We start from the raw sequence: 23,777 nt of genomic DNA, 5'->3' as shown, positions 1-23,777 counted from the left end.
TGTTGGCTTTTTTAGGAGGGGAAAATTGTGTTGTAAAATGAAGTGGGGTGGAAGTGAAAGAACAAGAAGATTCTGCTCTCACGGACTTCTCCGTGTGGGATCTTTTTACAGCTATGATGTTGGTATGGTCCAAGTCGCTCCACACACAGCACTACGCTAATATTGGGTGCGCCCGTTTCAAGTTAGAAAAATAAGTGGTCCGATGTTTGGACCACTGTCTGAATTCGCATCAGGTGCTTAACCTGGTTACTCAGTTAAGCCATTTGAAGGTCCACATAATATATGGCACCTTAACCGAACTAAACAAGATGGGTTTCCACGATACATCAAGCCAAAAAAGAACCCAAGTTTTATATTAACCAAGAATGACATCTGGATTCAGTGGGGAATTGTTAGGTGAAAGTTCACGAGGAGCTTAGGTAAGAAGTTGCTTTTCCTTTGCCATCTCCGCTCCAGCCTTGCAGTGGCACATCTGTACTTAGCTGCACATTGGGGTGTCCAGAAGAGCAACATCTGCATGCAGCTGCACATTGAGATGTACAGAACAGCAACATCTGCATTTAGCGCCACGTTCATGAGTCCAGAAGAGCAACATCTGCATTCAGCTCCACATTGAGGATATACAGAAGAGCAACATCTGCATGCAGCTGCACCTCCATGAGTCCAGAAGATTCAAAAACTGAATCCTGGGGGAAATTCAGTCTGTTGAATCTGGTCATAATGCCCCTCAAGGACACTGGGCCCTTTCTCAGGCAACCTTGGCACCTGGAAATGCCATTCCTCCATCTCCCTTCTCCCTCTTCCATTTGGCATGCAGACAAAGGGTCGGGTGGGGAGGATGAGCCCACAGCAGAAACACACTGAGGTGGGTGAAGAAGGCGAGGGGAGAGTCCTCCCCCTAAACTCCTTGAGTGCTTTTGCTTTGCAGCTCTGTTTTCTAACAGGAAACAAGGCTCTTCCCTCTGGGAGCCCTCCATCACTTTTCTAATGAAGCCACAGCTAATTGCACTCAGATTGCCCGTTCCTCCCCTCAGACCTTCCCCTAGCCACCCGCAACCCCCCCCCCAGCTCCACGTGCAGCAGCTGCAGGTTGGAAAACGTGCTTTCTGCTTCAGCCCACGCAGCCACAAAATCAAGGCGAAAGAGCTGCGGATGGGTTGTGTTTCTCCCACAGGCCAAATGCCTGCAGATCGGGCGTGGCGCGCATACCATGTGGGGAGGGGGCTTGGGAAAACGCCAGAGCAGGGCATGCAGAATTCACTGGACCAGAGACCACACTCAGAAATGGAAAGCAAGTTATCAAGTTAAGTTGGACTTCCAAGGCATCCCTGTGGAGCAGCTAGCCTTGAAAGAGCAGGATTAGTGTTTCTCAACTTTGGCAACTTTAAGAGGTGTGGACTTCAACTCCCAGAATTCCCCAGCCAGGAATTCTGGGAGTTGAAGTCCACACCTCTTAAAGTTGCCAAGGTTGAGAAACACTGAGCAGGGTGGCGGCTTGGCAATTTGGGAAGGCCCAGTTGTCCTCATAGACTAGGTTCAAATGGAGGGAAGTAAAGTCATGGAGCCCAGCCATCGTCTTGGTATGTTGTGTGAATCAGGCCATCCTGGTAGGGTTTATTTGCCTGATATGTAAACACAGGGAAACCTGGAAGTGATGTCACGTGTCTCTCCCATGCTCCAGCCCTCTGCCAAACCCCTGTTAACTGTGATCAAACTTTAGATGACTCTGCATTCTGGCAAGTGTGGCTGAATGTCAGATCTGAGATTTGATCCTGGATGACAGGGCTGACCTAGCGGTTGTTACTGAGATCTGGCTGGGTGAAGTGAGGGAGGTGCCCATCTCTGAAATGTGCCCAGAGGGGTTTCGGTTGCTATTGTCAATCAGGAGACTTTGAACGTGGTCAGGGGCACCACCCCGCAGAGAGCCAGGTAGGAGACCCCCATGTGAGGTTGGGCCTTAGAGATAAGCGGGGAGATCTGCTCCTGTAGATCTGCTTCCCTGCCTGCTCTACTGGAGACCATCTCCAGGCTGACGGTGGCATTCTCCAAACTTATGATCCTGGGGGGACTTCACTCTGCCACCCTTGGGGGCAAACCAGAGACCCTCGTTAGGGGGGAGATGGGCGTGATAAAATTTGACAAACAGACAAATAAATAAATAAACCTGGAGGCAGCATGGGAGTTCATGGCCACCGGGACAACCATGAGCTGACCCATGGGCCCGACTCGCCTATCAGATCTCCTCTTCTTTCGAGTCAGTGGCTACATGATCTGGAATCGGCTTGGAGTCAAGTGAGCATGAGTACAGGATAGGAGCATTTTTAGGGTGCAGGGCAGATATGCTCAGAGCCTCTTTAGCAAGATTTATTGAAAACAAGTGATTGGGGTTACAAAAAGTCTGGCAACTAAATTATTTCCCGTTCTAAAATCAGCAAGGGAGCCAGTTTGGTCTAGTGGTTAAGGCGCTGGGCTAGAAACCAGGAGACTGTGAATTCTAGTCCCGCCTTAGGCACTGAAGCTGGCTGGGGGACTTTGTCCCACTCTCTCAGCCTTGTCCATCTCACAAGGTGGTGGTTGTGGGGAAAATAGGAGGAGGGAGTATTTGGTATGTTCGCCGCCTTGAGTTATTTATAAAAATAATAAAGGCAGGATAGAAAATAAATAAATAAATAATTTGGGGATGATGCCATCTCTCCCTTGTCATGGATGGATCACTATCTGGCAAACCTGGCATTTCCTGGAGCTCCCCATGTGCAGGGTGGTGGGGTCTAGGCACCCAATAGCACCCTCTGGGTTTCAGAGGGAACCTGGGGTTATTCCTGAGACCTTGATATTATTGTTATTCCTGAGTCTACCTTGTGCTGATAAGGCTAGAGAAAAAGGCTTATTTCTCTGTCCTTACTGCATCCTCCAAGTATTGGCCGGCAGCCCTGTTCAGGGCAACCTGGTCCCTTCTGGGTCAGGAAGGATCCATGGAGCATCTGTGGGATCACTATGAGATGTTTTCTTGACACCTGGTGGATAAAATTGCTCGGATTTGCTCTGAGTTGGGCCTGGGCAGGTCCTATGGAGGTGACTGGGATACAGTCTTGTGATGTTATCTGGGAAGAGTTCAAGCCTCTTAGTCCCCAGGGAGTGGACAAGATCTGCAAGCTGAACTCCTGTACTGCACCATGCTGTTCTGTATTGAAATGTATTTGGTCTGTTCTGTACAGAACAGAACAAATTAGCATTCACACAACCTAGACTCAATGCTATGCCATCAGTGGTTTGGGAGGGCGGATCTGAGCATCCCTCTGCAGATTATTTCTCTCCCTGCATGCAAGGTTCAACAGGGCCAACTCCGTGTGCCTTGTTTCACCGTTCGATATCCCAACCTTGTCATTCAACACTCATATTCCCTCTATCAGCAGCCAGCTAGAACGCTGGAAGGGGGAAAAGAAACAATCGTATATTTATTTGTTTGTTTATTTATTTATTTAACCCATTTATTTATTTTATTTAACAGTCGTTGATGCCTGTGGTCAAATAAAGGGTTTGGCCTTTGGCTGTAAATAAATATATGAAACAAACCGATTGCCTCCTCCTTTGGACTCATTAGAAACGGCAAGCTGGCAACCATTTTTGAAGGGGACCCAGGCTGTTTGGGGCGACACCCCTGAGCGAAGTGAGGCTCTGGCCACTTAAGAATTGACACCAAAAGAAAGAGAAAGCAGTCCTGGGTTCTGATTTATGCTGAAGTGCTCTGCTTCTGCTCTTCTGGTTGCACTGGTCTTGCAAAGCTGGGAGGCCAGGGTTTGCAAAGCTTCGGATACATCCAAAAGTCAGGGTGGCTGAATGCAATGTTGAATATAGTCCAATGCCTTTGGAAAGCGCCAGGCTGGCTCGGTTGGTTGCGCAAGATTGCTCTTGAGCCTAGGACCACGCATCCTTAATTCAGAAATTCCAAACCTATCATGCAATGCTCCAAAATCCAAATGTCAGAAAGTCCAAACACTTGGTTATTGAAATATTTCAGCTATAGTGAAATATTTAGTCACTGTAGTGACTGCATTTACACAACCCACTTTATCTGGTTACCGATCAACCCACTTTTATGGCTTGACTCCTTAAAGCAGCCACATCTGTTTTCAGGGTTGCACAGAAGCCTGAAAAAAAAAAGACACAGCTGCTTTAAAGGGGCACTGCGTCCCTGCATTCTTACACCTATTTTGCACCATCATATTTTGCACCATTTTTGATGTCTACATTGCCCCGGTAGAAACGATCCATGTGACTTACTTTGCTCCCCTGGTTCTACCTGCCCTGCTTTTTGTGGAGTATAGATAGTCCTCGACTTACGAATGTTCGTTTAACGACAGTCCAAAGTTACAATGGCCTCAGAATGGGTGCTTTACAGCCTGTAAAGCACTTCCGAGCGTCAAAAAATGTTGCATTCCCCCCACAGCCACATGATTGCATTTCAGGCGCTTGGCAACTGGCTCGCATTTATGAACGGTTGCAGCAACCCAGGGTCACATGATCACATTTTGCACCGTTTTTTGCTGTTTACCAGCAAAAAACACCCATTGGGGAAGCTGGATTAATGACCGCTGTAAAAATGGTCATAAAATTGGGTCTGGTCACATGGTGACTCGACTAACAACCACAATGACTCACAATGGAAATTCTGGTCCCAATTGTGGTCATAAGTTGAGGATTTTGCTCACAATATTACTGACCATAATTTGAGACCACCGATTCAGAATAAAACCACAGTGTCCATGTTCACAGCTCATGCTGTAACACATTTTGTCACAAACCAACTGCATTAAGGTTAAGCGTATTTTGTGAAACCCAGCCACTCTGGTTTCTAAACCAAGTTTTAGGACTTCGTCTTATCTGGGAAGCCAATCACAGTTTATTTAGAAAGTCTTATATAAACTCACAGTAGCCTAGCAGATTGCATGGATTTAATCTGGTTTTCCTGGGTTTAACAACTATAGACTCAATGGCTACACTTAAAATAATGTGTGGCTGAGATAAATATCATTTTGAGTTGTTAGCAAGAGCCATATTATATTCCCAATAGAATAGTTTTACAAAAAGATGAAAAGGATTCTAGCACCTGGTCTCTGCAGATATTCCTTATCTTCTGCTTCATTTTTCCCCTTGATGCCTGCCCCTCCCCTCTTGGGGGTCTTCCACCCCTTCAACTTTTGGAACACAGCGCTAACATGGTGGTCAAAGGCCAATGTGGCCCTTAAGTAAAGGTAAAGGTTTCCCTTGACATTAAGTCCAGTCGTGTCCGACTCTAGGGGGCGGTGCTCATCTCCGTTTCAAAGCCGAAGAGCCGACGTTTGTCCGTAGACACTTCCATGGTCATGTGGCCAGCATGACAGTCACAGAATGCCGTTACCTGCCCGCCGAAGTGGTACCTATTAATCTACTCACATTTGCATGTTTTTGAACTGCTAGGTTGGCAGGAGCTGGGACTAGCCAAGGGAGCTCACCCCGTCATGCGGATTCGAACCGCCGACCTTCCGATCGGCAAGCTCAGCAGCTCAGCGGTTTAACCTGCAGCGCCACCGCGTCCCTTAGGCCAATGAAATTTCTGCATTTTGAAACAGCTGGTGGATGGTCACTTGAAGCAAGGAATGTCTGCTTTGCATTGATCTTCTCAATGCAAGATACGGCTCTCCTGCTCCCCGTATTCATGTCTAGAAGTGAACAGGGACAGGAGACACGTAACAGCGTGATCCATGGATTCTTTGCTCTAACTTAAAAAAAAGTATATATTATTTTCAATAAATGAAAGGAACTAAAAGAGCCAGTCAGCTGCCCAGCAAATCAGCAGCCTTTAGCATCATATTTATTTGCAATAATGCCTTTAAGCCCCACAAAGATTTCACTGGAATAGAAGAGAATATCCTCGACTAGACGGCAAATCTTGGCCCACAATATCAACCGTATTGTGAGCGCGCCCACCGCACAGTCTCCCAATTCCAGATGTGTGTCTGACTTCCAAACACAAGAGATACCATCTCTCCACAACTTCTTTCATGGGAAAAATCACCAGATATAAAGTAACAAAGGGAGGGGAAGAACAATGCAGCAAAGATGTTGGCAGGGGTGAAAGAGCAAAGAGAAGAAAATCTTGGGGGCTGGCCTTCCCTTTGGGCCTTTCCAGGCAATGCTGCCAGTTAAAAACAGAAGGAGCAAAATGGAGATTTGGTTAAGAAGCAAAGCAAGAAGATAAACCATTCTGGGGGGGAAAGTAATGCAAAGTCACTTCGTCTGGAATTGAACATTCTCCCCAGGAAATGGTGTCCACTGAATTACAACAGAAAAGCCCATGTTCTCCTGCATCATGTTCATGCATTTTATGGAAAGATGCTCTCTTCCCCAAACACATCGTAAGGCATGAGGCCACTTGCAGTCTGAGGTCCCAAAACGTGAGTGGCCATGATAAAACCCAAGATGTTTATTCTTTGTGAACAAGTTGTCCTTCAGTGATAATGGCCACTTCCTGGTTATGTTCAAAGTCCTTGCTCTTGCAGAGCTTTGTGGGCAGGCCTTTTTGTCGGCGACTAGCGATTGTTCGAAAAGATCATTCAAAAGATGCAATCCCTGTTGGTCAAAGATCAGGACGGGTTTGTTTCGACCAAGCCCTGGCTTCCTTGCAAGGGAGCGTTTCCTCCTCGTTGGAAGGGTCCTTGGGGAAAAGAGGGCGTGGACGTCCTTGGCCCACCAGGAAGCAGCGGAGAGGCCTGGAGGAAGCTTCATTTGCACACGTACCTCTCGACAGTCCGCTCACACTTCTTGCAGGTGACGTAGCAACACCAGTGATACTTGCAGTGGCACCGCTCCACCAGCTTGTCCATGTAGGGGTTGTAGCCGCGCCCGCAGCACATCAAGTCACAACTGTCACTCCCATTGGAAGTTTTGTTGCACTGTCTGGGAGAGAGGAAACGACACCCAGTGAGGATGGACCAAGGCTTTGCCGGCTGCAAGGTGGCCCTTCTAGAGCCTGCCCCCCACCCCGTAAAGTGGGGTAAATATTTATTTATTCATTTATTAAATTTATCCCCACCCATCTCCTCCCATTGGAGAACTCTGGGCGTCTTTTGGAAATTTATGCAGGAATTACCTGCATATAAGCGGTCACATCAAAGGCTATTAATTTAATTTCTCTTCAAGTCAAGTCACCGTTGAGTCAAGAGGGACTCCTGTTGAATTCACGTATGGAGCCTTCTCAACAGCATTATGGAAGCAGCTAAACCTTGCTTTTTCCAATGAGTTTAATAAATATACATACGGGTAGTCCTCGCTTAACAACCACAATTGGGACTGGAATTTTGGTTGCTGAGCAAAGCGGTTATTAAGCAAATCCGACCTGATTTTACGACCTTTTTTGTGGGGATTAAGCTGTGATTCACTTAACTGTGGGCGTTAAGTGAATCATGCAGTTCCCCATTGATTTTGCTTGCCAGAAGCTGGTTAGGAAGGTAAAAAATGGTGATCATGTGACCACAAGATGCTGCGACGGTCGTAATTGTGAACTGGTTGCCAAGCACCCAAATCGTGATCAGATGACCGTGGGGAATGCTGCGGCGGTCGTAAGTGTGAGGACTGGTCGTAAGTCAGTTTTTTCAGTACCGTCGTAAGTCCAAACCATCACTAAATGAATGGTTGTTAAGTGAGGATTACCTGTATTTATTAAAATGGACTCCCCCATCTAGCCTACAGCACTGGATTGTTCCCATCCAAGCCATCCCCAAATCTGAGCCTGTTCATTTTCTCAGGATCAGCCAAGATCAGATAAAGTCGATGGAGTATAGTCATTACCATGATTCCTGGAGACTATAGAAACATCATATAGTCCATCCATATGGCAAAAAAATATCTGGAGGGGCAGGGGTGTAGTCAAAAAGTCAAGATGGCAGCCACACTGGTACAATCAGGCAGGGCTTTTTTGACCACACCCTGCAGACACCCCAGTGGAAATTGCTTGCCATTGCCTGCTTGCCAGGTGATCTTTTGACCTTCCAGTCGAGCCTACAGCCCTGGGACTTCCTAGTGGTCTCCCATCTAAGGCCTAATCCAGCCTCCCCTGGTTAGCTTCCCAGCCCAGACAAGGAGCCTCCACCTGCTGAGACACTTCCAGCGTCAGGCCAGTTGAATCCAATCTGGGTTTGATTGCGGCATCCCCACTGATTTGTACCTCATTCAGAAGTAGTTGGAAAAAAGTGCACACCCCAATTCTCCGACTCCACTACACCTGCTCCAATGAAAAACTGCTCTTGTGAAAATTTACGCCAAGCTTTGAGCCTGAAATGTCTTTACAATGTGCTGTGTCATGCCGCACACTGCTGGCTTGTAAGCACAGTCTAGTTCTCCTGGAGTTCATGGTTAGAACAAACAATGAATCAAAGGATAACAAGGAATTGTAGACAAGCTGAACCAACCAACTTCCCTTCCCTCCTCCCTTCCTTCCTTCCCCCTCTCCTCTCCTCTCTTCCTTTCCCCTTCCCCTTTCCTTTACTCTTCTTTCTCCTTCATCCCTCCCTCCCTCCCTCCCTCCCTCCCTTCCCCCTTCTCTTTCCTTCCCTTTCCTGAAAGCACTTGGAGCTCTTTTCCAAAATGTACTGAAAAGGTGCCACTTTGCACAAAGCCATCATTTAACATCCCATCAGGTTGGTAAAGGTAATTGGGGAGGGGGGAGCTGGTCTCCCCCCCAGCCCCTCCGTCCAGGGGTGGAAAGGAATCCAGCAAGATTGATGGGCACATGCTGGGAGTGATGAAGTGGGGAGACCTCGCTCCGGGTCTGTCCGTGCATTGTTTCGGATTCCACCGGGCCTCCTGTTTGTTATTCCAGGTCTCCGTTCTCCAGGTTCAGGTCCCGCCCCCCCCCCGCCCGTCCCCCATCGCTCTTAAGGCTGTTTTTGAGAGTGAACCTGGGAAGATGCATAAATGTTTAGGAATCCTTGGAAGGCTCCAGGGGCTCCAGAGCACAGACTCTGCTCCGTCCTGAGCCAGCACCAATGACTTGTGGCCACATGCGGTGGTTGTCTAGCGCCAGACGGAGGGAGAGCAGGGTTGTCTGCACGTTCTGGGTGTCAGGATGGCCCCCAGAGGGGGGGAAACCCTTGTCCTTCAGCACAATCTCTCCTACACCAGCTGGCAGAGAAAAAAACCATAATTGCCACGTACATGCAGCTTGCAGTGCCCCAAATAACCATCTCATGGCTTAAAATGATGGCCTGGATCCCCCGATGTGCAAAAATGAAGGAGTCTGTTAATCCTGGTTTAACAAAGCACATTTCCTTTGTTCCTCAAATGTGGGGTGCCCCAACCCAGAATCCATCTTTGGGTGCTTGATTCATACAATGGGCTTCCCAGAACTTGCCAGTTTTTTAATTACAGCTTGACCTCGTTTAGTGACCACAATTGGGACTGGCAACTTGGTTGTTCAGTGACACGGTCATTAAGTGAACCCACGACTCTGCTTAACGATCTGACTTCAGCTTTCCTTTCCTTTACAGACCTGTGAAGGTCAAAAATGCAAGGATTGGTAGCACAGTTCCTTTTTCATCACTCTTGTAACAGCAAACGGTTGCTGTCCAAGGCAGTCACTAAATGAGGACAACCTGTATAGATTTTGTTTAGGAGAAGAGAGGTGTGTTAAACTTCCCAGGGTTTCATTAAGCCCCCTTTACAGCTTAAATTGTGGGAAAAGGTAAACACCATGGCCCAGAACAAAGCAAAATTCAACTGCATTGCCAAGTCTGAGTTGAAGCTGCACAAATGTAGCTGGAGTTGATGACACTTAAGGCTGGCTGAAATTCTCAGCAAGCAGGAATGTTTAGGGATGAATATAAATAAAGAAGACCTCCCTCAAAGTGAGCTGGACTCTGAATGGCTGCATGGACACATCCAGGTTGTTTTTTTCACAAGAATTCAGAAATGATTTTCTGTTGCCACCTTCTGGGATACTTTTTCGACTTCCCAGCCTAGTCTACAGCTTAAGATTTCCTAGTGGTCTCCCATCCAAGTACTAACCAAGGCCAGCCCCGCTTAGCTTTTCTCTTTTTAAAAAAAATATATTTCTTAAGAATTTTCATATAATAAAAGACAAATCAAAAGAAAGAAAAAAAGAAAGAAAAAACATGCAAGAAAAGGAAAAGAAAACTAAAGTTAAGAAATGTATAAATAACTTCCAACCTTCTTTTCAACAGATAATTACAATCTTATTGTCCCTCCCCTCCCTCTTAAATCCCCTCATTTAATCCGCATCTTTCTTAATCTTCACGGATGTATGACATATGGCATCGTGCCTTAATGCAGGCACGAATCCAACTTTAGCTGGGGCAGCCATTCCCCCAAAGTGGTTGGAAGACAAACAGATTTGGAGGGGACCAGGAGGGAGGGAGGGAGGGTGGGAGGAAGGAAGGAAGGAAAGAAGGGAGGAAGGAAGGAAGGAAGGAAAGAAGGGAGGGAGGGAGGAGCAACCAGCAAGAAATTTTAGAGCTATAGGCTAACCAGTGTTTCTCAATCTTGGCACGTTTAAGATGAGTGGACTTCAACTTCCAGAATTCCCCAGCCAGCCATGCCGTCTGCGGAATTCTGGGAGTTGAAGTCCACACATCTTAAACATGCCAAGGTTGAAAAACACTGGGCTAGACTAAAAATATAATTAAAAAATACTGGAACAAGACAGTAGCAATTTCTTTGCATCTTGCTGCTGGTTAGGTTGATACCAGGAGTTGAGCTAAATTCAAGAGAAGTTTTACCTTTTTTTTTAAACCTCTGAAGACAGAGAGAGAGAGAGATGGCTGTCCAGTCTTTGCTGGAATTCATCCAATGAAGAAAAATTCACCTCCTCTCTGGATAATTGGGTCTTATCATTTGTTTATATCTCATTTAAAGATTAAAAACCATAGGAAGCCTCAGCATCAGCTTGACAGAATCCATCAACCTAATCTGTATCCCCTTTTGCCTTTTCCTCTCTCTGAGTGATCTGAAACCAGCCATGGGAACTGAAAGATAAGGCTTCTTATCTTCCCAGCCTTATGGCTTATTGAATACTTATTGAATAAGAGAAATCTTTTGGCCCTCCTTTCCAAAAACTGCATTGTTTTGAAGCTTTTATATTTTTATTTTATTTTATTTTATTTATTATTTCAATGGTAAATAACTTCAGAAAGATGATACAGTTGGCAGAGCAAGGAAAATAAATGACTTTTATTAAAAGAAAACATTGGTAGCCTTGATGGCTGGGTGGGAGTCTCTAAAATGGAAAAAATAAAATAAAACTAACTCTCTGCTGGTAAACACTCTGATTATTGACAGTCCTACATCTAAACTTTCACCACCCAGTTCCTGCCAAGTTTTATTTTTCCTCTTCATATAATTTTTCTTTAGGCTTTCTATATTTTCAGATGCTTAAAACCGGGATGGAGGTCACAACCAAGGAAAGTCAGCTGCAGATTTTACAGGTATTCGCATTTTTGTAAATTCTGAATTTTGTTACAGCCCTCCAAGTCCCGTCTAATCTTTGCTGGGCCAGGCACACTTTGCTCAGATGGAAATGCCGTTTGCGTGCATGGACATATGGTACTGAAAATTCCGAATGCTGCTTGAGTGATCCTCAACGCTATTCCCCATTTCAGGATGTGATGCTTCCTGGATCTCAAACAGCCATTCAGACACGTTTTTTACAGCCCAACTTTGGAGGGGTTTTTTTTTTTTTTTTTTTGCAAATTATGTAAACTAGACTGGGGTGCAAAACCTGAAAAATTGTGCCTGACACGTACAGACGGTAAGCTTACTATTTACTTAAACAAAAGCCATGATAAAGATAAGGCTCAAAAACATCAACCTGCGTGACAGTGCTGGCCCATTGCAAAAATGGACTTCAAGGTACAGACACCTGTGTTTTTGGAAAGCTCAGGTTATCATCTAGGTGGGAGATTTTATAGGATCTGAAAGAACAGGGCTTATTTGCAACAGCACCACCGCCAAGTTAAGAAGCTTTGTTTCCTTTGAAGGAAACATGTCCTTCAAAGGTGGGGCATGTTTAAATTGCAGGAGTTTCATTTGGGCTGGCAGGGCTGTCTGCAAGGTGTGGTCAAAAAAGTCAAGATGGCAGCCCAAATGGTACTTTGTGGCACCCCTGAAAAAGCAGACAGAGCTTCATTCGCACTTGACTTTTTTGACCTCACCTTGTGGGAAGCACTGTTGGCTGGCTTTCAGTTTTGGCCTTTTGTTGAAGGGAAAGGGGAAGGAGGGAGATTGGTTTAACTTGTCTACAGTTCCTTGTTATTGTTTGATTGGTTGTTTGTTCTAACCAGGAGCCATCATGGCTTCAGCATTACCAACAACAATCCTAGGTTTCTCAGCCCCATATTTTAGGAAAAAGACATTTTTCATGGCCCAGCTTTGATCACTTGATCTCTAGCCATTTCTCCCTGGAATTCCTATGTAAGGGAAGAAATGGAAGGAAATTCATTGGAGAGCCAACAGGGAAGACTCTCATCCAGATCGTCCAACCAGCCGCCTGCACGCGTGAAATTGTTCCCTAGGACACAACCCTAGACATAAATGAACACTCCCAAAATTATCTCAATCATCCTTCTCAGAAATGCAAACTTTTCTTCACTTAACAAGATTCCAACATTCCCCCTTCCTTCTCCCATTTACAGGTAGTCCTCACTTAACAACCATTCATTTAGTGATGGACTTAAAACAGTGTTGGGAAAAAAAACAACTTATGACCGGTTCTCACACTTATGACAGTTGCAGTGTCCCTGCAGTCATGTGATCACGATTTTGGCGCTTGGCAACTGGTTAGCATTTATGACCGTTGCAGAGTCCTGGGGCCTTGGGATCATTTTCGACCTTCCCAGCCGGCTTCTAGCAAGCAGAATCAATGCGGAACCGTGTGATTCGCTTAACAGCCATGTGGTTCGCTTAGCACTCACAGTGATTCGCTTAACAACTGCCACAAAAAGGATCGTAAAATCAGGTCAGATTCACTTAATGACCGCTTCACTTAGCAATTGAAATTCCGGTTCCAATTGTGGTTGTTAAGCGAGGACTATCTGTAATTTTTTCTCCAACACCCCCCCCCCCCCAATTCCTCTTTCTAGATAACTTTTGCAATACTGGTCTGGAAAAGTAGCTCTCCAGTCCTGCCGCATTCCAAGGGGAATGGATTAAACAGAGATCTTGGCTTCTATCCATACCCATCCTGCTATTCCCTTTCAGGGAAAGCTACATTATGCAGAGCATAGAGGAAGAATAAGACATGGGAAGTCAAAGAAAATAAAGGCATAAGATAAGGAAAAGGAAAGGAAAATGGACGTAAACCGCCCAGAGTCCCCCATTGGGGGAGATGGGTGGTGATATAAGTTTCATCTACCCCTTCCTATCCTGCTATTTTGACCTTTAAACTGCTCAGCTCTCTTCTTAAGTGCCCCATTCACCCCCACATTCAACTCCCTTTGAGGGTTCTCCTGACATGTACAATTCTCACATCGATATTCCCCAGTGGGTGGAAAATAAAACACAGCTGTTTTTGCTTCTTTTGACAAATGTTCATTCTTCACAATGGATCACACTCTACCTACGAGAGGTGTGCACAATTCAGACCCAAAAAAGGTGTTTCGGATCCCACATGGGCACACCTGCTCTATCAGTCCACAGCTCTTTAAAGGATCTGTGCCTTTTCCTGGGTGACCACACAGGGTGACCACACAGAATCAGGAAAAAAATGAGCGTCAGCCCATGTGCTATGATGTGAGTTCTGGAGAAGGTGTGGGTCCTTTAAGGAGTCACCAGTAGGAACAACAAGGGTGCCTGCGGCAGATCTGAAGCATTTTTGCCTGCTTTGCATCAAAATACTGCACAAGGCCACAACCTATTCACATTCTACCAGCATTTGCATGTTTTCAAATTTCTCCAACCATTTCCCCGTCTTTGATAAAGATTCTACTAAAGAAATACCAACTTCCTTGCTTGCTCTATTTGTTTGCAATTTATGTATAACTTTCAAATGTTATTTCTATTTTCCTCCCAAAGACAACTAGGTTGTTCTGGGATATTTAATCCTCAGATTGGGGCTGCCTGTTGCATCCCTCAATCTGTCTAACATTTGCTGCAAATTAGTTGGGTTCTCAGCCAGCAACACGGCATCAACTACATTCAAAAGGGGACATGCATTCATCAAATGTTCCTTAAACCCTTCTTTATAAATGCATACATAGCCAAGGGAACGTCACACCACTTGGTCTGTCTCAGTGTTGAACCACTTGCTAAGAACATCATTTATTCCCATACACCCTTTACTTCTATCATATACCATATTCAGTGCTCAACCTTCAACTCCATATTTGTGCAAAATACTCCTAAATTCAATTCACTTTAAAATATATTGCATCTAAATCAACAAATGTGCCATTTCTTTCTCACATTCATACATTTTTCAAGAAGAACAACAATTGGTTGGCATACTTCTTCCTGGCATAAAGCTATGTAGGACTTTCCAAATTTTGCTCCACAGCATTTCACACCCTTTCTATCCAAATTCTGCCCAGTACCTTCATGAACACACTTAAATAATTCTCCTGCAGCATTTGCATTCACTTTTATTTCCTTTACATCACTTTCTCTGACACATTAAGATTGAAACAAACCCACTTTTGAACTAATTGCTATCCTTTGCAGATGCCCAAGGATGAGGCAAATGGTTCAGGGCTTGCCTCCTGCACGCACAAATATTAAGAGCAAATTGTGCAAATAAAACGTGGACATACTTTGGCAGGTGTGATGAATCCATCCAACCCACTGTAATGCTGTGTTATGTCTGTATTGCAACCATAAATCCATTAATTGCACCACTGAAACATTAATGTTCACAGAGGGGGTGGAAACAGGAAGACAAAGGTGGGTTTGAGAGGGAGGAAGGACCATGTTCTGGCAGCATCATTGTTTGGACACCCCCTCCTGATGGCTCCCAGAGGCCCTGTTTGCAGCCAACTTGAAAAGAGAAAAAGCTCTTTCTTCAGCTGCCAGACAGGAGTGAGCATCAATGAGAGAGAGAGAGGAAGAAGGGTAGGTGGGAGGGAGGGAGGAAGGAAGGATGGAGAGTGGAGGAAGGAGGGAAGGGGAAGGGGAAGGGAAGCTGGAGGAAGGAAGAACAAGGCAAGGCTAAACAGAAGGGAAAGAGGAAGGAAAGACACCTCAGAACAAAGTTTGGAATTGCTTAAAAGCGCTTTCGGCCAAACAGGTCCATTAAAGGCCAAAGCAACATTCTGCGAAAGTGGAAATGTCAATAGCACAAAATGTTAAAGATGCCCGAGGGATTCATTAAGCCAGTTGGAAAATGTCCACATGCGCTCTGTGCTTGTATATGTGGGAAGTGTGAAAATATATAGTTCACACACCCTCATACAATTTTTCTCTTACTTCTGGGTGAAGTAAGAGGTCCTCATAAGGCTGTTTGACCAGAGTAAAAATCTCGGCCTGCTGAGCCAGATATTCTGGTCTTCATTCAAGTCCAGCCTGGCTATGGATAACTACGGGGACACTTCCATGTAGCTTTCTGGGCAAGAGCACCAGAGTGGGTTTCTTTTGCCTTATTCTGGGATACTGTTTCGACTACCCAGCCCAGCCTACACTGTGGGATTTCTCTGTGGTCTCCCAGTCAAGCCTGATCCTGCTTAGGGTCCAAGACAAACTAGGTCACCCAGATCCTGCCCTCTATCCCAACTGTGGAGTCTGGTGCCGATGGGACTGGGTAGCCAAACATCTGGACGAAAGGGGTCCTCAAGCCCCCCCCCGAAGGGCCCCTGGCACAATTTCTGCCTGCCCCGTATTCCCTCCCTCCCAAGAGAGAGAAAAATGGGGGGATGAGACCCCCCAAAATAGGCCTCCTCCGTCAGCTTCCTACTATCCTGCCCCAAACATGACTGGATTAATTATTAGCTATTATCAGGTTGCTGTGGGGAGGGGCTGGCTGAGGGCATCTTGTTTAGAACTCCCCCCTGCCAATCTCAATCATGATAGTGGCACATTGTATTCACACAACCTGGTTTGCCTGGTTGATGGGAGAGCAGAATGCACTGGACTTTAATTTAGCCTGTTAGACTTGGTGGCAGAACATGTCAGCTCCCCCCCAACCCCCAGACTTAGCTCGATGTGCAAATGCATCTCCTGGGCCTTTCCTGGACCTGGTTGTGCATGATGTGTGAGCACAGCCATGGCTTAGAGGTCCCTGGTTTATCATGCCTGGCATAGCTTTGTTCCCCTGTCCCACAACAGAGATCCCATTTCTAACTGGTGAGGTGAGGGACCACATCTGGGGAGTTTCTCCATGCAGAGGGGATTCTCTGTCCCCCTGCCACAAATGTGTCATTCCATTCCAATTTAGAATCAGTTTCTAAATTTACAGGCGGCCAGCCGGGAGACTTGGGGAGAAGGTCTCTTCCCAAGACACCCAGCAGTCTTCTCTGCAAAATTCCTGCATTTGAAGAAGCATTGTATCAAAGACCTGTGAGATTCTTCTCTTCCCTTCTGCAGCTGTAGTTGACAGTAGTCCTCTATAGAATTCTGGGTACCACATTTTCAGAAGGTTATTGACAGGTTAGAGAAGGTTCAGAGGAGGGTCACCAAGATGACCCAGGGATGGCAGGACATGTCCTGCAAGGAGAGACTGAAGGAACTGGGGATGCTCAGTCTGGAGAACAGAAGACCCAGAGGAGACATGCTAGCCATGTTCAGGTACATCAAGGGAAGCTACAGAGAAGATGGTCAGGGTCTATTTTCCATGGCCAGAGAAACTTTGACCAGAAACAACAGTTTATGTTGCAGCTGCCTAGGTCCCATTAAAATATAAGCAAAAACCTTCTTGCTGTAATATCTCTACAGGAGTGGAACAGTCTACCTGTGACTTGGAGAAGGGATTACCCAGCCCAGAGATTGAAGGAACCATGAGAATGAGACTCAGAATAATCTCGCCTTGATTTTGACATAAGATGGGACAGAGGGAAACTTGAAAAGATTCTGTTATCTTACCCTACAGCAATAATTCCAGCATTTCTGGGATCCATGAAGTGTCTGTTTCTTGACCTAGCCTACCTCGAAGGGCTGACACAAGACTTTATGGGTGCAACCCTCCAGCCGTGCCAGGATGTCGGCCTCACTGAAGGAGGTCAAGATCCAGGATGACAATCCAGAGGGAAGAGAAGAAGATACTGAGTAAGACGGAGCCGAATCCAACCCACATTCCCCAGAAGGGAATTTCACCAGGAGACCATTTCCACAAAACAAATAAATGTGTGTCGGGAGATCTTGGATAGCCTCTCAGTCTGAATCCAACGTGCTTTAGATGTAAACGGTGCTGTTGGATCACTTCCAGGCCAGCTGGAGTGCTGCCTTTTCGCTGTGGGGCTCCTCCGATTTTAAGGCTTTTGTTTGGCCAAAGACAAGAAGCATTTGTCTAACAAAGAACTTCCATGCAAAAAGCAAAATATTAAGACAACTGCGGGATGGCTGGGGGACTGTAGGTTAGGGCATAATTCTGCCTACACATCAGCCTCGGGCAGCTGCCCTCCAGATGTGCTGGATGACAGCTCCCATCAATGCCAGCGAAGGAGCCTGCTTGCTGGAGATAATGGGGATGGCACTCCAAGCCTTCTGGGGTGCACCAAATAGGATGCCTGCTGTAAAGCATGCATGCACTCCGCCTTGAGCTGTGATGCTCCATGAAGGAGATTCTGGTGTGTCCTGATCCGTGAGCAACAAGGATTTGCACAACCCTAATTTCTTTCTTAACTCACCATCAGAAGTGTTAGGTTTTCTATTTACTGGCTAGACACCCATCATCTGTCCTAGAGAGAAGGTGATCTTTAATTTAGCTGAAGGTAATAGAGAAGGGGCTATACTCCACTTCCGGAGGAAGAAATGGTGAACTGAAGATGGTGTTGAAAAGTGGAGCCAACGACTGCGGCAGAATGAAGAGTCGGCGTGTAGTCCAGCTCTTTGTAATTCCTCTCTAGACAAGGAGAGGACTTGAGATCACCCACAAGTACTCTAGACAGTTGCTCCTCATGAGGAGACCGCAAGACAGTGGTCTTTGGTGGTTTAGAGCTCTGGGAGGGAATAGCCATCTTGCTCAAACCATGGTCAGCACCTTCAAAAGGACACTGGGGTCACATACTTCGTTTTCTAATCACTTTTGTAAATTGCTTGTTAATTGCTTTTCAGCTATTAGGAACCTTTGGATGGACCAGTTTTACAGCACCAGGTGAGTTTCCTTCAATCCTTAGCAAATGAAGTTTTAAATACAAGTTTAAGGACTTAAAACAACACTTTTTTTTTTTAAATAAACAGCAAAAGGGTGATTAGAACGTTGATTCTGGAAATTTACAAATGGATTAAGGGTCCAGATGGATTTGAAATAAGATTTTGGAATTAATCATAAGAATCCTTCCCGTGGGAAAATGCTTCTGTTTTGAATTTTTTAAAAGGACATAAGATTTTAAAAATTGGACACTAGAGGGAACTAAAGATTACAATTAAAGGAGAAGAACATATAAAAGCAACTTACAGAATGAAGCAAAATATTCTAACACTGGGCATATTGAAGGATATTTTTGAAAAACTGACTCAGAAATTAATTTTAATAGTGTCAACAGAGACTTCTGCCTCTATGGAGAGACTCTGTCTAAAAGATGTTATGGAAGAGGAACAAATTCTACCCAACAAGATCGAGACTGAGTTGAAAGTGGATTTACAAATGACAGGCCACAAGAGTGACAGGGAGAAAGATGTTACACTGGACCTACAAAAGAAACAGGCTGATGTTTTAATAATTAAAAAGGACATACAAATAACAAACCAAGAGAGTGTCCTGGATAATTTTGGATTTACAAAAGAGGCTTGTTAAAATTTTGAAGAAACTCGTGAGAAGGGACAAAGAAAAAATGAAAAGAAATCAAGTTCTAAGACATTATTTGAAGGGACTAAAGATTAAGACTGTCAGAAGTAAAAGGAAGGAATGTAAAGTTGGTTTATTTGAGCAAGGTTAAAATAGGTATGTTGTTATTTCTGGTAACCTTAATGGACTTTTGCTGACACCGGGACTGAAATGATGATGCTTTATGGGCTTGTTTATAGATAAGAGATGCAATGTGGGAAGGAGAGATCATTTGTTGTATTTCAAGAGGAGGTGATAAGTTACTAAAATTGTTTTTTTTACTTGTGATGAAGGTGGGAAGTCACTTCTTTATATATTTCTTTTATTTTTCTTTACTATATTCTTAATTTTCTTTCTTTTCTCTTTCTCTTTCTTTTTTCTTTCCTTCCTTTTCTGCACTTCCTTTAAATTCTTCTATATTTTTTTCATTTATTTTTATTGTTGTAATTATAATCTTTAATAAAATTACTATTAAAAAAGAGAAGGCACTACCCTTGATGTTGTCCTCATTTCATCCCACACCCATATCCAAAGCAGCCTTAAGCTGCTCCAGTTTTAAAGTAGCATTTTCCCCCTTAAGCAGACAATAAGCTGTGCCCATTTCGTCACTGTTACGTTCTAATGTACAGGTAGTCCTCGCTTAATGACCACAATTGGGACTGGAATTTCAGTTGCTAAGCGATGTGGTCATTAATCAAATCCGACCTGATTTTACGACCATTTTTGCAGGGGCCATCAAGGAAATCAACGTGGTTGTTAAGTGAACTGTGTGGTCATTAAGCGAACCACCTGGTCATCCTTCGAACAGTCACTCATGCCCTGGTCATCTCCCATATAGACTATTGCAATGCACTCTACATGAGGCTATCCTTGAAGAGTATCTGGAAAGGGGAGAAAGGAAGTTGAGGGGAATAAATCTATCACTCCCTGTCCTTAAAGCAATCCGTGTGCTGGAAATAAAGAAAATTCTCTTTTCCAGCATTGTATATGAAGCAGGATAGGGACCACCAATGGGAACAGCAAATTTTATGCTGGTGAAGTTTACTGCTGACTTAAGGATAAGAGAAGACTACACTAACTGATGAGGGACCCTGAAGTCAGCAAAGATTAACCAAAGCCATATTTAGGGTACACAACAGAACAAGCTGAATGTTGTGCAAATTGCACAAAACAAAGTGCTAACAGGGAAGGGAATAAGCGATCAGGAGCCTGGGCTGTACAAGAGTTAGAAACAAGCTTATTTTGTCCAAACTGCTGTCTTGCACAAATTCCCAGAGAAAGAAGTCTTCTCCTAACCCAAACATTGTTTGTTCCTAACAAGGTATGCAGGAAAAGATGATGTAATTAACCAACATTAACCAACACAAGGTATTGCTGAAAGGCCTATAAACTTTTGTCTTCTCCTCTAAGAGAGGGACCCTATAGCTATCGATCAATAAAAACAACTTCAAAGCCTTCTTCAGCCGTCGTCTGCATTACCTGTAAACTGGGATCAAGGGAGGAAGTTCTTCCTGCCCTCACCTGCTGGAAACACCCTCCCCCCCAAGGAATACTAAATTCAGAAGATCCATAAATTCCTCCAGCTGAATGCTCCCTACCTGTCCTGGGTCCCGTAGGAGCCCACTTTCTCATTCTTCATGCAAAAGTCAGGGGAACTCTGCAGATACACCAGCTCGGTCTCCTTCACTGGACGGATGTCAAGTTCCTTGGGGACCAGATGTTTGCGGGTGCCCATGGGCCGATGGACGACCTTGGTCGCTGAGAGGTATTTGTTTTTTAAGTCCAGGGCAATGTCCTTCAGCTCCTGAAGGCCCTTCCAGCACGTCTTGATTGAGCAGGAACCAGACACTCCGTGGCATTTGCATTTCATTTCCAAAGATGCTTTCAGGGACTGTGGGAAGAGCAGCAAGACGAGAATGTTGAAGCAACCGTCCCTCTTTCTGCCAACGTCCAACACCCTTGCTGACCCCACCTTGCCCAGGAATCCTGAATTGTGCATACATTTCTGTCCTTGGGGCAGGGGGATCCTCAGGGTGTGTCAAAAAAGTCAAGAGGGCGCCTTGGGGTGACCCCAGCTCTTCCTGTTTTTATATGCGCTGCAGATGTGCAGAACTTTGATAGTACCACTGTGGCTGCCTGCTTGAGTTCCTGGATCACACCCTGCGGTCACCTCTGCCCCGGGGGCTTAAAGCACAGCTCTGGGGCCTGCGAGTGCAAAGCAAATTAATTTGCATGAGCTTTGCTTTCAGTACAAAAATGTTCCTTTCTTCCCTGTTTTCCTTCAACCCTTCTCCCTTCCCCTTCTCCCTTCCAAACATAATTTTGCTCCATCGACAGATGTTTAAGGTGTAAACTGCTCTTATTGGCACACTGGCCAGGAGCAGACCCAGAGGAACGCTCTCCAGGCAATGGGGTTATAGTTCCCTCCCCACCCCACCCAGCTATCTAATTTTAAATCCATATGTCCCCTATCCTGGCCATGTTTAAAAAAATACGTTGAAAACCTGGTTTCCCCCCCCAAAGCTTGGTTAGGGCGCCTGGTAAGACTCTTTCAGGATGCTATAGGCCTGAATGTTTCCTTTTCCAGACATTCATTATGTTTTCTTTATAACTTTGGTTCCTGTTGTTGCCACCCAGAGTCTTTATGGAGTCAACATGCTGGCTGGGGAATTCTGGGAGTTGGTCCACTCATCTTAAAGTTGCCACGGTTGAGAAACCCTGCCCTAAGCCAACCCAAAAGTCGCCCAGGTTGACCTTGACCGTTGTGTGCAAGCATCAGTTAGAGCAGGGTTCCTCAACCTTGGCAACTCTAAGCTGTGCGGACTTCAACTCCCAGAATTCCCCAGAACTGAGGAACCCTGAATTAGAGCCTTCCTTGAACTAGTTAAGTATGTTGTTTCAACTCGACATGTGTATGCATTACTCCTGTGTAATTCATTACTTAGGAGTAATTCTCAGCTGGAGCATCAATCTATTATTATTTCCTTGTCAAGCTCAGGTTTCTACTGGACTTTTATTGCAGTGGCCCCCCGAGTCACATCTGATCATTGAATGGCATGTTAGAAACTGCATTTCAAGAGGGGAGAGACAGGCTAAAGAAGCGGATGACACCAGGACCCCCTCCCTCCAATTAGATCTCCTTTAAAGTGATGCATTTAACAATTTCTCCCTTCTAACACATTACAAATCACCACTTGCTGGGCCTCCAAGATTTTCAGAAGCCATGGGTGGGTTGGGGGATCAATTCCCATGACAGCCTTGGATGGCTTTGAAAGGGGATTGGATACATTCATGAAAAACAGGCCTATCAAGGACTGTTGATCTTGAAGACTGAATGTGACCACCAGGATGGGGGCAGCAGGACTCCAAATTCCATCTGCAGGGGAGCAAGAGTGGAAGAAGAACATGTCTCCCTCCTTGTGAGCACCCCAGAGGCATCTCGCTGGCCAAGGTGAGAAACAAATTATTGGACTAAGATGGGCCTTGGCCATCTCGCTGGCCAAGGTGAGAAACAAATTATTGGACTAAGATGGGCCTTGGCCTGACCTAGCAGGCCTGTTCTTCTGGCCTTAAGATGTGGTGATGTCCATCAACTCAGATGGCTTTCAAAAGGAAGTTGGATAAATCCATGGAGGAATCTATGGAGGCCTGTTACTCTTGAAGATTCCATGTGACCTCTGGGTTGGGAACAGGAGGACTCCAGATCCCACCTGTAGGGGGAAAAGGGTGGGAGAGGAACATGTTTCCATCTCTGAACATGTTTCCATCTCCTGCTTCTGAGCACCTCAGAGACATCTGGTTGGCTGCTGTGAGAAGCAAAATGCTGGACCAAGATAGACCTTGGCCTGATCCAGTAGGGCTATTCTAATATGCTTAGAATTCCAGGCAGGGGACTTCCCCAACTCTACTTGGCCATATTGGAGAACTGAGGACTTCTATTCCATCATTGGCTTATGGCTTCTCACTAAGCAAAGAACAAACCACACAAGAACTCTGTAATGCGTGGGCACAGGATAAACATGTTGATCATTTGTGGTGGGTCAGATCTACTCAAAACTCAATACTCTTGTTACCCTTGATGGTACCCAGAACCTGCCCCTTGACTTCACCACCTCAGTTATTTGTCCTCTGGGCGGCCTCTCTAAGTTTGTACACCCTGGACAATCCCCCTGCAGACTCAGAGTGACCGAGTTTCCATTCTGCCATCCCTTGTTAGACCCCAGTTGATGATTGCATAATGACAACAACTCTCTTGGATTGGTTACCTGTCTCCCTACTTCACTGTTGTGCAGATGCATCAGCTTACTGGCTTGTGATCCTGATTTTTTCATCTTCATAGGAGCATCTGAAAATTTGGACCCCATGACAAGACCATAGTTGAGGTTGTCAGCACATCCTCCCCAGCGATACCCAGGTCCAGGTGTCTCACCTGGGATGGGACCACAGGAGCAGCCAGGGAGGTCCCCGGTGGTGCAGGCTCTGGCAATGGTATGGCTGATGGCTGCGGCGGAGAGAGCGTATACAAAAGCTGACTCCCTGGTACCTGGAAGACAGACCGAGAACACCACACATCATTCTACAGACCTCTTAAACCGAGAGCTAACCAGCTTCTCCAGGATGCGTTCCACGAGATAGTCCTAGGCCAGGTTTCCAGATGAGTGTTTTGAGCCTGCAGCTTCTTACAACTGCAGATCTCACCAAAGGAAGATGAAGAAGCAACATGGAGTTTCTTTCAGAAGATCAATGACATTAATATGCTACTCTGCTTTTTAAAGACGCAGTTCAAAGGACGGAGCATTGCTCCCTCCTGTGAAGGAGG

The 23,777-nt window shown here is 45.4% G+C and overlaps 1 protein-coding gene across 1 annotated transcript in view; it reads right to left on the bottom strand.

Annotated features, from left to right (window-relative positions):
• Positions 1–6,297: 6,297 nt before the first annotated feature.
• Positions 6,298–23,777, bottom strand: part of WNT11 (Wnt family member 11) — a 37,263-nt gene continuing 19,783 nt past the window's right edge. Inside the window, exons 3-5 of the mRNA XM_063305985.1 lie at positions 23,224–23,501; positions 20,557–20,849; positions 6,298–6,936 (exon numbers count right to left, since the gene is read on the bottom strand). Of these exons, the coding sequence (XP_063162055.1) occupies positions 6,762–6,936; positions 20,557–20,849; positions 23,224–23,501 (746 nt within the window). The 3' untranslated portion in view covers positions 6,298–6,761. The remainder of the gene's footprint in view (positions 6,937–20,556; positions 20,850–23,223; positions 23,502–23,777) is intronic.

Source organism: Candoia aspera, chromosome 5 (genome assembly GCF_035149785.1).
Source record: "Candoia aspera isolate rCanAsp1 chromosome 5, rCanAsp1.hap2, whole genome shotgun sequence".
In the NCBI taxonomy this organism is placed as follows: domain Eukaryota; kingdom Metazoa; phylum Chordata; class Lepidosauria; order Squamata; family Boidae; genus Candoia; species Candoia aspera.
This window is presented reverse-complemented; position numbering and strand designations above follow the sequence as displayed.